At 52.6% G+C, this 14514-nt stretch overlaps 1 protein-coding gene across 2 annotated transcripts in view; it reads left to right on the top strand.

Annotated features, from left to right (window-relative positions):
* The window catches only part of EEF1A2 (eukaryotic translation elongation factor 1 alpha 2), a 29435-nt gene extending 17563 nt beyond the window's left edge, over positions 1–11872 (top strand). For both annotated transcript variants that reach the window (XM_075901034.2, XM_006132491.5), the window contains exons 5-8: positions 3659–3809; positions 7466–7722; positions 8985–9219; positions 11522–11872. In XM_075901034.2, coding sequence (XP_075757149.1) covers positions 3659–3809; positions 7466–7722; positions 8985–9219; positions 11522–11649 — 771 coding nt within the window. In that variant the 3' untranslated portion in view covers positions 11650–11872. The remainder of the gene's footprint in view (positions 1–3658; positions 3810–7465; positions 7723–8984; positions 9220–11521) is intronic.
* Positions 11873–14514: the final 2642 nt, after the last annotated feature.

Below are 14514 nucleotides of genomic sequence, written 5' to 3'. Positions count from 1 at the left end.
GGTTGCTAGGCTATTGCTCTCTCTGTCCCAGCCGGTGGTCAGGACAAAGGCATGAAACTCAATCTGGAACCTGATGCCAGTTCTCGTTTGCACCGGGGGGAGGAAGCAGCTTTCATAATGTTGTCTGAAATGGCGAGTGGACATGAGTGAAGCATTTTAATAAGATTGGGGGAAATCGGAGAGTTTTCTTAGCCTGTGTCTGTTGGATAAAGGGGCGTTTTCCCTGCCGATGGTTCCCAATCCTAGCTCCTCCAGGAGCATCTAATGGATTGTTCGTGGCCTACATTTTGAATGGCCCCCTAATTATCGGAATGGTTTGGGGCTGGAAATTCCAGAGGGGCTGACTTTGAGGGACCCAGATAATTCTGTGCTTTCGTGTGCCCCATGATTAGGGTCTTACCAAATTCTTGGCCATGAAAAACACATTGTGGACTTGGAAATCCGGTCTCCGGCCCCCCCCATGAAATCTGGTCCTTTGTGGTCTTTTACTCTGCACAGATTTCATGGGGGAAGCCAACGTTTCTCAAACTGAAGGTTCTCCAAAAGGCTGTTGCAGGACGGTTACAGTATTGCCACCCTTACATCTGTTCTGCCTTCAGAGCTGGGCATCCGGAGGGTGGCGACTATTGGCTGGTGCCCTCCTTTGAAGGCAATTCCCTACCAGCAGAAGCACAGAAGTAAGGGAAACAATAGCACAACCGCCCCCTCCCCATAACCTTCCAGCCCTCTCCTGCTTCCCCCAACTTCTATTTGGGCCACGACCCTTCCAATTACAACCACCATTAAATTTCAGATTGAAATAGCTAAAAGTATTAAATTTACAATGTTTAAAATCCTATCGTTGTCCACTTGGCCGAAAGGAACTGTGAATTTCCTAGGGCCCCATCCATGATCTATGGCAGTGGTTCCCAGACTTTTCAGCATCACGCCCCCCTTTCTGATTTTTGAAAAACCCTCATGTCCCCCTCCCCCCAAAAAAACGTGAGCAAAAAAAAAAGAAACTGAGCAGGGCAACAAAACTTGATGGGGAGGGCTGGGTGGTCTTGCACACCCCCCTCCGGAAATTCTTCACGCCCCCCACTTTGGGAACCCATGATCTATGGAGTGCCACAATTAATGAGGAACACGAGTGTAGCCTCTCCAGAGAGAGTCAGTGATGGCAATGAAGACGATTGTCCACCAGATGCCGCTGTTGTGCCAAAAGTTTCTTTAGCCTGAGAGGCATGAAGTCCCGGACTTTGAGGAGGAAAGAAGGCTCGCTCGTGTATTGGCCCTGAGGTGCTGATAGGGCAGAGGTGCTGAGGAAAACCTACCTGCCTCCAGCAGGACTCCAAGGCAGCATTGCCAACCCGAAGTGCGTAAATCTCACCAGGCTGCCCCCCAAAATTGTGTGATTGGCTCGGAAATCACCCATTTGAGGCCCTTTTTTGTTTTCTTCTTGGCTTTGAGCCATGAGGAGTCACGTTTTCAGGCTTTTCTGTGCAACAACCAGGGCTGGGAACGTATATAACCAAAAGGAAAAAAACCCACCTGAGATGCTCATGAAATCACCTGCCTCTAGGCTCTGTGGCTTTACCAAAACCATCAGATACTAGGAGCAGGCAACACTTCAGGGACTCTGGTACTTCTCTCATTTACCCCACTGTAAATTAAAAGTAACATGACGAAAACTGGCATAGCAGAGATGAATCCGTCCATATAAATATAAAATATAAAACTTAGGGCTTAGATTCAGCGTGTTCATACTGGTATTCCCGTACTCCAGTCAGGGATCAGAACCCCATTGTGCTTGGCGCTGTACAAACAGAACAAGGAGACAGTCCCTGACTTGAAGAAGTACCTCCTCAAAGCACTTCACAAACCGAAGACCTTCGGGAGGTGGGGATAGCCTCTTATGCGTAGCGAACCTCTGGGCTTGTCTGCACTGTGTGAAAGATTGACACTGCTGCAATCGATCTTTCAGAATTTGATTTAGTGGGTCTAGTAAAGACCCGCTAAATCGAACTCAGAGGGTGCCCCTGTCAGTGCCAGTACTCCTGCTCCTTGCAAGGAGTGAGGGAAGTCGACAGAAGCATTTGCTCTGGAGCCTGCATGGAAATTCAAATTAAGGCACTTTGACTCCAGCTACATAATTAACATAGCTGGAGTTGTGTATCTTAATTCAGCCTTCCCCTGTATTGTTGCAGCCGTGCTGGAGGGCAGGGAGTCCGGCACTCAGAAAGCCTGGGCTCCCTGTGCTGAGTTTTCTCTGTTAACCCTGACCTCTGGCTGCAAGGAACCTGACGGCGCATGTCCCTGAGTCCCAGTTGGATGGGCTGTGGCAGGCCTGCACAAAGGCTCCATTCCCTCTGCCGGCTTAGCTGAGGCCTTACTGCTGCCACTCACCTGGAAGGGGCTTGTTTTCTACAGCTGACCTTTGGGAATTCGGCCCTGCACGGTTGGCGGGTGGCCGTGCTGGCTGTTGGTGGCCCTGGAGTCACACGCGAAGGGAACGCGCCGCTTGCTGCTGGACGCCAGCCACAGGCTCGATTGGCATTGCAAGCCCGGACACGAGTTCCCTGGAATGGTGCCCCGCAAGGGTTGCTAGGATTTGGGAGAATAAAGGCATTTGAGGGCTGAGGGGAGCGTAGCTGCAGTGCCCAGCGCAAGCAGCCAATTAAATCAGTTAAACAATCGGAGACCTGCTGCTTTGAGTGGACGGGCAAGACTTGGAGGCATCTTGCACATCCACCTCCGTGTCAGCGCTCCCTGCCCTGCCACGGGGTCACCTCTCTTGCTTTTCCTCCTCTCCTTACTGCTCCCTTCCTGCCGGCCTTGTTTCTCCCTCGACTTAAGAAACTTTCCTCTCCATTGTCATCTCCTCCCTCTGTCCTCCCAGGCACGCCCCTCTCTGGCCTTCTCAACACACTGGAGTTGCACGCGTTTCTCTTTCTTTTAAACTAGTTCAGTGGACACCGAGCAAACCCCTTAATTCGGTTTGAGTGTGGTTTAGCTTAGCTCTTTGCTGAGCAATATGCACCAGGTTTATACCAATTTTCAGAGGATCCACGCAGCCTTTTGTCCGTTTTAATGATGTTGCTTTTAAGGGGCACTCTTAATTTAAGCCCGTGTGATTCTGCTGAGCCTTGTGTGTGTGTCACAGCATAGGAGGGACCCTCGCGTGTCTGCCCGCGTAGAGCTGCCCTTAGCTGAGGTTGAGTGAGGGACCCAGGAGGAAGGTGAATGGGGACAGATGTGGGAGGACCAATCTGTCCAGGCCTAGCCCAGTATGCAAAGGGAATGAAAAGACCAATATGCCCGCTGTCTCTCCCTCCCTGCATTCCTGGCGCTAACATCTGGTGTGTCCTGCTGCTAATGAGAGGCTGGGCTGGGGCAGATGAAAGCCGGCAGATCTAGATTAACACCAGAGGGTGGGAGATGAGATGGCAGAAGGATTGCTCCTCGTCTGTGACCCCGGTTCATATCAAGAGCTTTCTGTTTTCCTGGAGAGAAGGGAGCCTCTTTGTCTGAAGACGGGTTCAGATAATTCAGTGGCTGGTTGGCGGTCCCAGCATCCCCGTGGACACGCGTCTCCTAAAATGCTCATTTCTACGGGCCTGGGCTCCTGCAGCAGACAACTGGCCCGCTCAGCGCATGTGTCTGCCCTTGTGTTCCCCAGATGCCGTGGTTCAAAGGCTGGAAGGTGGAGCGGAAGGAAGGAAACGCGAATGGGGTGTCACTGCTGGAAGCTCTGGATACCATCCTGCCTCCCACCCGCCCGACAGACAAACCCTTGCGTTTGCCTCTTCAGGACGTCTACAAGATTGGCGGTGAGCAAAGCCCTTGTCTTCTCTCCCGAAGTCCGGCATCCTCTGGGGCTCGCACCGGAGCTTGTTTGCTCACGGTTATTGTCCCGCTTTCAGCAGGCTGCGTTAGTTGGTCTTTGCAAACTCCGAAGTCAGACCCGTAAGGGTTAAATGGAGCCTACGGCTGTTGCCAAGAGACCTGTCTGTGGCTAGTCTTACAAGGCTGGAGATTTAGGGTGGGGGCATTTGCAGAATGGCTGTGGGGGGGGGGCAGCCTGCACCCCGAATTAATGTTGTGAATGTGGATTTAATGGGTGCAAGACTGTGCTTACAAACGGGTCTGCTGAAATCTAATGGAAGGCCCAAAAGGAAATGCAGGTGATTGATTCCTCGCCAAGCCTGCTGACGGGGGCAGGAGGAGGGGCAAAGGGGGCAACTGCCCCAGGGCCCAGCAATTCTAAAGGGCCCAGGGCCACTGGACATTGCTGCCGCTACTGTGACAACTCCTGGCCCTTTAAATCTCCTCCGGAGTGCCACACGGCACACTCAGGGCGGCTCTAAGGGCTGAGGGAGGCCGGAGTGGTGCGCTTCTGGCAGCACAGAGGGCTGGCTGCCTATGGCCCCACCCCTTCCTCCTTTGGCTCCGCCCATTCCAAGAGTACGGCGCCGCCACCCCCACCTTATCCGGGGCCTGGCGTGGCTGCTGGCTCCCCTGTTCCTTGCAAGGAACACCTCTCTGCCCCGCCTTTGCACAGCTGTGAGGCTGTGCCTAATGGGAGCTGTCGGCCTGGTAGGGGGTCCCCGGTGCCCCAGGCTGGCACGGAGGGAGGTGCTGTGGCTTTGTGGGAAGGCAGGTTGCTCCATGCCCGCTGGCACTGTGCCCCAGGGCAAGCAGCCTTGTTTGCACAAGCACTAAAATCAGCTGAAGAAGTCAGACCAGCCGGCCACTAGCCTGTGCCCTTGAGGGATCCTCTGCTCCACTGGTACCTGAGCCCGCCCCAGAACTAGGTGCCTTCCAGTTGCCTGTGTCAATCAGTAACAGCCGGTTAGCTGCCCAGCAAGCTGGGTGTGGGATATTTAAGCCAGGCTGTCTCCTTTGCCCTGGTGCAGTCGTGTCTCAGTGGCTATAAATACCTTGCAGGCGCCCTGTGGTGGCGCGTCGGGGTTCCCCCGCCTCCTGCACCCCCGTAGTGGCACGGACAGACTCCACCCGCCAGTAGAATAGAGGGAGTTTATTGCTTCTCCAGGATACAGCACAGCACAGATACAATCTGGTTACAGGAACTGGGCTAGGAGGCCTCAGGGCCCCCCCTTGAGATGGGGAGTGGCTGGGCCCTACAATCCCAGCCCCCTCCCTAGTTCCTTCTTCCCTGCTTCCCAGACAGAAACTAAAACTCTCCTCCAGCCCTGGCCCCCAGCCAGGTGCTGGTCTCCACCCTCCTTCCTTTGTCTCCCTCCCTGGGGCTGTGTCCAGACTCCATGCCTCCGTCGACGGAGGCATGTAGATTAGCCAGATCGGAAGAGGGAAATGAAGCCGCGATTAAAATAATCGCGGCTTCATTTAAATTTAAATGGCTGCCCCGATCTGCCGATCAGCTGTTTGTCGGCAGATCGGGAGAGTCTGGACGCGATGCCCCGACAAAGAAGCCTTTCTTCATCGACACAGGTAAACCTGGTTTCACGAGGCTTACCTGTGTCGATGAAGAAAGGCTTCTTTGTCGGGGCATCGCGTCCAGACTCTCCCGATCTGCCGACAAACAGCTGATCGGCAGATCGGGGCAGCCATTTAAATTTAAATGAAGCCGCGATTATTTTAATCGCGGCTTCATTTCCCTCTTCCGATCTGGCTAATCTACATGCCTCCGTCGACGGAGGCATGGAGTCTGGACACAGCCTGGGAGGCTGACCTGGGTGTCTGGGTTCATACACATTTGGGGGAGTCAGTGAGTATCTCCCATCACAGTGCAAGGGGACTCCGGGTCACAGAGCAGACAGCCCCCCCACTACGCCACACGCCTCTCCTGCCTAGGCCCTGGAGCAATGTCTGAATCTCAGGCTGCTGGGTGAGCCCTGCGCAGTCGGTTTGCAGCCTCTCCCCTCACCCTGGCTGGGGCTTGCTCGGTGTGGAAGTTGGACACGGATTGAGTGCTGCTGCCTGGCTGCGAATCCCTCGGTCCTGAGTTAGTGAGTGCCTGTCCCCACTGAGCCGGGGCACGAGCCACAGGTCCAAGGAGCTCAACCAAGGCTGGGAGGAAAACGATACTGTGGGGAGTATGAGAGCTAATTCCAAGAAGGGGAGGGAGCCAGCCAGGCTGCCTGGCCTCTTTGCAAGGTCATTGCTCTGGGTGTTGCTTACGTCACTCACGGACTTTTCCAAACTCTGTAGATGGAGGGAGTTGGTAAAAGGCCTCCCTTTAGTTAATACCCTCCCATTCCCCGAACCTCGGCGCTAACGGGGCCGACAGCTTCGGTGGGTCCCCGGGCAAGGTGTGTGTGTGGGGGGGGTCTAATGCTGCACCCCAAAAGGGGTGGGGCCTCAAGTGGAAGAGACAGGGGTGAGGCAGCCAATCCTCAGCACTGTCTGGAGCACGGCACTAGCCCTCTTCCTTCCCCCCCTCCGAGCTGCATGGCACTCCAGCGGTGAGTGAAAAGGCCGCAGCTGTGAGACCTGGGCCCTTTTTAATAGCCGGGTCCTCCTTTTCTCCCCCCCCATCTGTGGGCCTGTGCACTAATTCTAAGCAAGCATCACGTGCCAGAACTAGGGAGGTTTAAATTTAATCGACTAGTGAATGGAACTTCTGTCGATTAGTTGATAAGCGGAGGAGCCGCAGTGGGGTTAGCTCCCAGCCCCGGGAGCTAACCCCGCTGCGGCTCTGCCTTTTAATGCATTTAAAATGCTGAAGTGCAGCGGGGGGGAGCCCAGCGTGAGCCTGGACAGCTGATTTCGGGCTCGCACAGGTCCCCCCTGCTGTGGCTCTGCCATTTACATGTATTAATAGCAGGCAGGCTCTTCAGACATTTAAAAAGCAGAGGTGCAGCGTCTGGGACTGGGAGCGAGCTGGGAATCAGATGATTCCCAGCGTGCGCCAGGTCCCTACTACCTCCTGCTTCCCCTGCTCCCTGCGGAGACTGTGCTGGGGGAACCAGCTTTTAAGCCAGCTCCCCCCATCACCGGCTCCTGCTCCCCCTGTCGCTGCCTCTTTCTGACAGAGGCAGCAAGTGAGGGGGAGCGACCAGTGGAGGGATTAGTCGAGCAGCCAGATAGTTGTCTCGTCACTTACATCCCCGGTCAGGACCAGTGTGAAATCACTCAGCAGCATTCAGGCCAGGACGCTGCTTTCCTGTCCCTATGAATTTAGAGCGAGAGGTTTACAGGGTGCAGTGGAGTCGCTTTCGGGGCTGCTCAGCTAATTCTGGCCATGAGCTGTCAAAGCACTGAATGGGCCTCTTTTATCAGGCACAGAATAAGGCCCTATTAGAGGTTGGGGGGGTCTCACCCCGATGGTTCTGGGTTAGGCTGTAAATAAGCATACAGCCCTACTTTTTCCACTGACGTCAACTCACCGAGGCTCACTGACTTCGGTGCTTTCCACCCGCCAATGGTCTGGCTGGAAGTCTCTGGGACCGATCAGCTGACTGCTCTGCTGTCTTCATGCTGCCTCTTCTCTCCTCCTCCTCAGGGATTGGTACGGTCCCCGTGGGCCGCGTGGAGACTGGGATCCTCCGGCCCGGCATGGTGGTGACTTTTGCCCCGGTGAACATCACCACGGAGGTGAAGTCGGTCGAGATGCACCACGAGGCCCTGAGCGAGGCCCTGCCGGGAGACAATGTCGGCTTCAACGTGAAGAACGTGTCCGTCAAAGACATCCGCCGCGGGAACGTCTGCGGGGACAGCAAGTCGGACCCGCCCCAGGAGGCCGCGCAGTTCACTTCTCAGGTCAGCTGAACTGAAAGGGGACCAGGTCGGGGGGTCCGCGAGAGTCACATCCAACCGCATGAATGGGTAGGCTGGGCACTTCCTGGTCAGAGGGACAGAATAAACCCATGGCCTGTCTGTCAGCACATCAGGTTGCCAGGAGGGTCAAGATCATCTCAAGAAGTTACTGCCCCAGGCTGTAGCACTCTTGCATGGGTGGGGGAGACCGTCACAGCCAGCGAGAGCTTTGTAGTTATGTAGCGCCTTTCTCCCAGAAAGATCCCAGAGCTCTTAACTCCCTGCGGGCCAGGCTAGACTATGCGTGTTTAAGAATTGCTCCTCTGCTGCCAAAACGTAGCCAGCTCTGGGGTGGTGCGCAGCAGCTGTTGAACAGCACTCAGCAACACTACACAGCACTTTAGGGACAGCAAGCGTAGTGGCTGATAGCCTAGTGGATTCCATGAACGCAGCTGAAACTTCAGGGGATTTTTATTAGGGAAGTAAAAATGCATTTAAAAATGTAACCGTGTAACTGCTAAAAATTCACAGCGGTTACATGGTTATGTGCGCTGTGGGCTCTGCTGGCTCCTGGGGAGCCAATGTGTAACCTGCAGCTGGGGTGCCAGCTAGGCCTGCCACGGCGGGACCCGTGGGGCTGGAGCAGCCCTCTGTCGGGGGCAGGTAGCAAGCTGCTCCAGCCTCTATCGGTTAACCGGCGCTGGTAACCATCACCTGTTAACCTTTTACATCCCTATTTTTTATGTACCTGCTTCTACCAGCCTTTCAGTTCATTTACATCATGTTTCTGCTTTCCTGGTTAAAACCCCCACTGGGCACAGTTGGATTTTCATGGGCCTTAGACTCCACTGCTGCATGTTAGAAGTGTCGAATTTTCCCCTTCAGCATTTCTCAGTGGGCTTGTGGGTCTTTATAAAGGTGAGGAAGGGAGAAGCTCGTAACATATGGATGTTCTCCAGAGTCAATACAATTACCAGATGAATCTCTCACACGCACGCCCTGGAGCTGGGACTAGAACACTGGTCCATCCCCTCCCCAAAAGCCCATCCTCCTAGTGCTGAAGCTGAGGGAGGGCTCAGAGAGCTAGTAATGAAAGCCAGTGTCTTATTTTCCACTGAGTGCCAGCCACTAGATGGCGGTGTCTTCACTCTCGCCTCCCTTCCAACCTATTGCATACTAGAGCTGGATGGGAGTGGCGAGGGATTTCCTTCCCTGGTTTTTGCCTCAGTGTCCCCTGGTGAACTCAGTTTTGTTTTGTGCTCCAGGTGATCATCCTGAACCATCCCGGCCAGATCAGCGCTGGCTACTCCCCTGTCATCGACTGCCACACCGCGCACATCGCTTGCAAGTTTGCTGAGCTGAAGGAGAAGATCGACCGGCGCTCCGGCAAGAAGCTGGAGGACAACCCCAAATCCTTGAAATCCGGAGACGCCGCCATCGTGGAGATGATCCCTGGGAAGCCGATGTGTGTGGAGAGCTTCTCCCAGTACCCACCCCTTGGTGAGACGATGGGTTCCTGGTTTGCCTCCTGTTCCTTCTACCCGCCCCCAAGAAAGGGGGCTCCCGGCTGGCCGTTTCCAAGGCCTTGGCCAGGTGTTACTTCCTGGGAGCCATCTGTGTCACATGAGGGTGAGAAGGGCCCTCCCAAGAAAGGCCCATGAGCTGCTAAAAGAATCTCTCTGAGTACGATGATGTAGCGTTTGTGACGTGGGCTGTGAATTTTCAGGGTTCTCTGAACTAAACCCAGTCCTGGAAGCTTGTGAGGCGGGTCATCTGCCAGTGGGCTACTGCCTCTTTTTGGGGCCTTCTTCTCCCAAAGCGGGATCCCTTTGGAAGCACCAGGATGTAAATAAGCAAGACCCACATGTGGCTACCATGCTGCTCGATGGACTTTCCATTGGGAAAGGTACAGAAATAGCACATCACGGGCCACTGACCCTATTGCTGGTATGTGCAGCATGGCAGCAACTTGTAGGCCTTGCTTATTGGCCTAGAACAGAGTTTAGGGCACCTATTCATACTGCTCACAAGGTGCAGGCTGTGAACAGCTCACGCAGCCTCGCTAGAGTGTAGGGCCGTGTGGCCCATTGGGGTCTTGTGTGTGGTCCACATGACATTTATTTTTAAGTTGACAGATTCTGCTTGTTTTCATCTGCATAGCTTTTTCCTACCGGTATTACTAAAGTGACACACAGCACGGGCATGAGGGGAGGTGCGTGCAGATTCACAACATTGTGTGCAGAGCTGTGTCCTCCCTCTGCACCCCATCAAAGCACTGCTCTGGGTCCATCGACCCACCCCACCACTTCTAGGTCCGCCAGCGCTGTGAGCAAAACGACTGTATCCCGAGAGACTTTCTTGGGGCATGTCTAAACTATATCCCTCTGTCGAAAGAGGGATGTAAATTAGGCAAATTGAAAGCGCAAATGAAGCAGGGATTTAAATATCTTGCACTTCATTTGCATAATCACATCCCAGAGGTCTTTCAAAAAAGGGTATTTTGAAAGTGAAAGCCCGTCTAGATGCGGTTCTTTCGAAAAAAAAACCCTTTTTTGAAAGATCCCATACTCCTCAGAAAGCACTGTCTAGATGGCGGTTTCACTTTCAAAAAATCCTTTTTCGAAAGACCGCTGGGACACGATTATGCAAATGAAGCACGGGATATTTAAATCCCCGCTTCATTTGCACTTTCGATTTGCACTTTCGACAGAGGGATGTAGTTTAGACCTGCCCTCGGTTATGACAATCTTGGGGCCCATGAAGGAGAGCCTCTCATGCAGCCCACTCACTATCTTCGGGTGCCCCTCACTGGTGTAGAGGGAGAATTGCATGCTGGGATTTGTAGTCCCAGGCCAGTCGAAGAGGAGAGGAGCCGTGGGATCACGTTGCCTGGCTCATGTGACCCATGAGCTTGCTGCTTAGTATCTAGAGTCAGTCGCAGAATGGAAAGAAACCGACTTTTTTTCAGTTTCATGAACGTTTGGTCGGTTCACAACCAGCTGCGCTAAGTGCTCAGGAAATAGGGTTACTTGGCGCAAAGGAGGAGTACCGTGAGGTCTGGGGTGGGTGCCTGCACGGAGGTCATGCTGTTCTTCATGCGCCCTTCCTTTTTCTGTGTTGGCTCAGGATATGCCTTAAGGATCAGTTCAGTCTTGAAGGGGCTGGAGGAGTTGAGCCCTGGGGAATGACAGACAGTCTCACTCGGCGCCTCTTCTCTGTGTGAGAGGGAGGAGCTGGCAAACAAACATCAGGGCCCTGGGGGAATGCCTTTGGGTGCCAGGCTCATCATGAGGCATTAGCCTGGAGCTGCTCTCTCTAAATATGAGGATCTCTTCAGAGCGCAACACGCCCAGCTCCTATTAGAACAAGATGCCTCGTTCTTCTAGAGGGCACCCCACTGTCCCCTTCTTGCTGCAGGTCTGCTTGTCTTAGCTATTTATCCAGCCACTGTTACTAAGGTACCTGACCACTTCAGACATGTTAACAGGCTCCCTGTGAGATAAGGCAGGACTATAGGACCCATTTTACAGACCAAAACCAAGGTCTGGCGAGGGTAAGTGACTTGATACTACATGAAATATGTGTTGGAGCATGGAATCAAAGGTGGGTCTCCCCTCTCCTGGGCTAGTGCCCTAACCACTGAGCACTCCTCCCTCCTTGCTTCTGGCCTGCCGACCTTGTGCCTGGTAAAGTCTATTGCCTGCTCTGGGCATGGGCTGGACAGAAGGGGTTTCTAAGCCGGGGCACTACAGAGTTAAGGAGACCATAACGTGTTCTCATACCACTTCTTCCTCCCCCGCAGGACGCTTTGCTGTGCGTGACATGCGGCAGACTGTGGCTGTCGGCGTCATCAAGAACGTGGAGAAGAAGAGTGGCGGGGCCGGCAAGGTCACCAAGTCGGCTCAGAAGGCCCAGAAGGCTGGCAAATGAATCGTAGGCTCCCCGTGCATCGCGCAGAAACCATCCCCCTCACCAGGAGGCTGCCACCTTCTCCCCGAGGCGCATGCGTGCACATCCGCTTGTAAGAGTTTATATGTCAACGACTGGATGCTCACCATTAAGGTCCAGTGGAAGTTCTTTAAAAGGAAAAGCATGTTCCAGCGTTTGTGAGGCTTCATGTTAATTTTACCAATAAACCGGTACAACATCCACAGCGACCTTGTGTGCGCACGTGTGTGTCTGCTCCGCCTGGGGCACTGAGAGCCCGTTCCCGGAGCCTCAAAGGTATTCGGGCACCTAATGCCCACTGATTGCAAATCATTGATTGGGATTTGCCCAGGGTCCCATGGGAAAAATCTGCAGCAGAGCTGGGATTTCAGCCCAGTGCTCCCTCTGGCCTAAGCTAGTCTCCTAACCCCTACATGACCATTCCTCTCCATCGGCACAGGCAACAGCATCTGTGACACTGGCAATTCAGGATCGGAGCGTGACACACCCTGACCCAGCTCCCAGCCTGCTCTATGAGCAGAATCACTTTATTACTTAAAATGGTCGGGGCTGCATTATCAAAGGAGGCCCACAACCTGATGGCTGCATGCCCACAACCCTGCAAAATCATTGAAATGCAAGGCTGGAAGGGACATTCCCTCCCTCCCCCGCCCAAGACCAGCCCCCTGTGCTGAGACAGGACCAGGTAAACTTAGAATACTGGCTCTCCACCTTCCCTGATAACTGCATCCCTTTCGAGATGCTGAGGTGTCTTGCATTCCCCCCAAGTTTCACCTCATAGAAAACTAGTTACTTACAAAATCAGCCCTAAAAATACAAAAGTGTCACTGTGCCCAGTTACTCAACCATTGCTGTCTTTCTCATTTTGACCCTATAGTTATACAATAAATGAATTGGAATTTAAAAATCCTACTTCCATTTGAGTGTAGAGCATATATAGAGTAGTGTAAATGTGTCATTGTGAAATACTAGTTTGTACAGGTTGAACCTCTCTAGTCCATCACCCTCGGCACCTGACTGGTTCTGAATGAGAGAATTTTCCGGATCCAGGGAGGTCATTATTGTCTAGCAGCATTGCCAACCCTTCCACTGCTTACTGGGCTGTTAGAGGACATTTAGGGGTAAATTAGAGCTAATTAACAACACATAAAATTGAGAGCCAGGAGACCCAGGACTGGTAGCTGTAAACAAACTTTATGGGACCGCAGGAAACTTGGCCACACCCATGAAAATTGGACATCCTGCTGGCTAAAATCATTCCGGAAGATTGATGTTTCCAGATCAGAGAGTTCTGGACTAGAGAGGTTCAACCTGTATTGGATTTGCTTTTTATATAGCTTGTTGTAAAGCTAGGCAGCTATCTAGAAGTGTGTCTACACAGCACGGTTACCTCGAAATAAGCTACCCACATATATTTTGAAATAAGAGATGCGTTTAAAGATGTGGACTTGCTCTTTTGGGATACTTCCGGTATCCTGAAATAGCCCAGCTGTCTAGAAGTAGCCTCGGGGAGTTAATGTACTTTTAGGAAGCCCCCTGTGTATCCCTATGAGTACAGGTACCCCTGGGTAAGAACCGTGGACTTAGAACATACCTGAAAGCGGTTTGTCCAACCTGTTCTTAAAAACCTAACAATGAAGATTCCACAACCTAACCTATTCCAGAGTTCGAAAACTTTTCCTAACATTTAACCTCAATCTCACTTGCCCCCATTGCTTCTTGTCCTACCTTCATGAGACATGGAGAATAATTGATTACAGTGCTCTTTGTACCAGCTCTTAATATAATTGAAGGCTATTATGAGATCACCCCTCAGTCTTCCTTTCCCATGATTAAACACCCCCAGGTTTTTTAAACTTTCATCAGCGATCAGATTTTCTAGGCCTTTTACTATTTTTGGTGATTTCCTCTGGAGTCTCCCCAGTTTCTCCGCATCTTCGCTAACGTGCAGAGGCCCAAACTGGACGTGCTACTTCCGCTTCAGGCTGTATCACCACGAAGAGCAGGACAGTTACCTCTCACGTCTGACATAGGACACTCCAGTTAATGCACCCCAGAATGGAAGTAGCCTTTTTCGCAGCTGCATCACACATGATCTCCTATAACCCCCAGATCTCTTTAGCAGTACTACCACCTGGCCAGTTATTGTCCATTTGGTAATTTTGCATTTAAGTGCTTCCACTTGTCGCTATTGAATTTCATCTTGTTGATTTCAGGCGGGTTCTCCAATTTGTCAGAGTCATCTTGAATTCTGATCCTTACTTCTATAGTGCTTGCAACCCCTCCTACCTTTGTGTCAGCCTCACATTTGTTAAGCACCAGCCCTTCTCCATTATACAAGTAATGAATGAAAATATTGACGAGTCCTGGAACAAGGACTGACCCCTGCACAGCTCCACAAGATATGCTCATTGATACTTATTCCTGGAGAACAGCCTTTCAATCTGTCTTGCACTCACCTTGCAGTAATTTCCCTTTGTCACATTGCCCCAATTTGCTTAAGAAAACGTCATATGGGACTGTGTCAAAAGTCTTTCTAAAATCAAGAGCTATCACATCTACGGCTTCCTCCCACCTGCTAGGCCAGTAACCCTGTCAAAGACAGAAATTAGGTTGGTTTGGCATAAGTTGCTGGCTATTCCATATAATACGATTATCCTCTAGATCAGGGATGGGCAAGACAGCTTCCACAGGCTGGACCTGGCCCGCCAAGCTAGTTGATGCGGCTGCCCTGCCGCGCCCCCACTCCCAGGCCAATCGAGACCAGGGGGCGGGGCGAGCATGCAAAGTCTCCTCCAACCATCAGGGGCGTGCAGCATCTAGGGAGAATGGCAGGTGTTCAAAACA

The sequence above is a fragment of the Pelodiscus sinensis genome, chromosome 17, assembly GCF_052426305.1.
Source record: "Pelodiscus sinensis isolate ZL-2025 chromosome 17, ASM5242630v1, whole genome shotgun sequence".
Lineage (NCBI taxonomy): Eukaryota > Metazoa > Chordata > Testudines > Trionychidae > Pelodiscus > Pelodiscus sinensis.
This window is presented reverse-complemented; position numbering and strand designations above follow the sequence as displayed.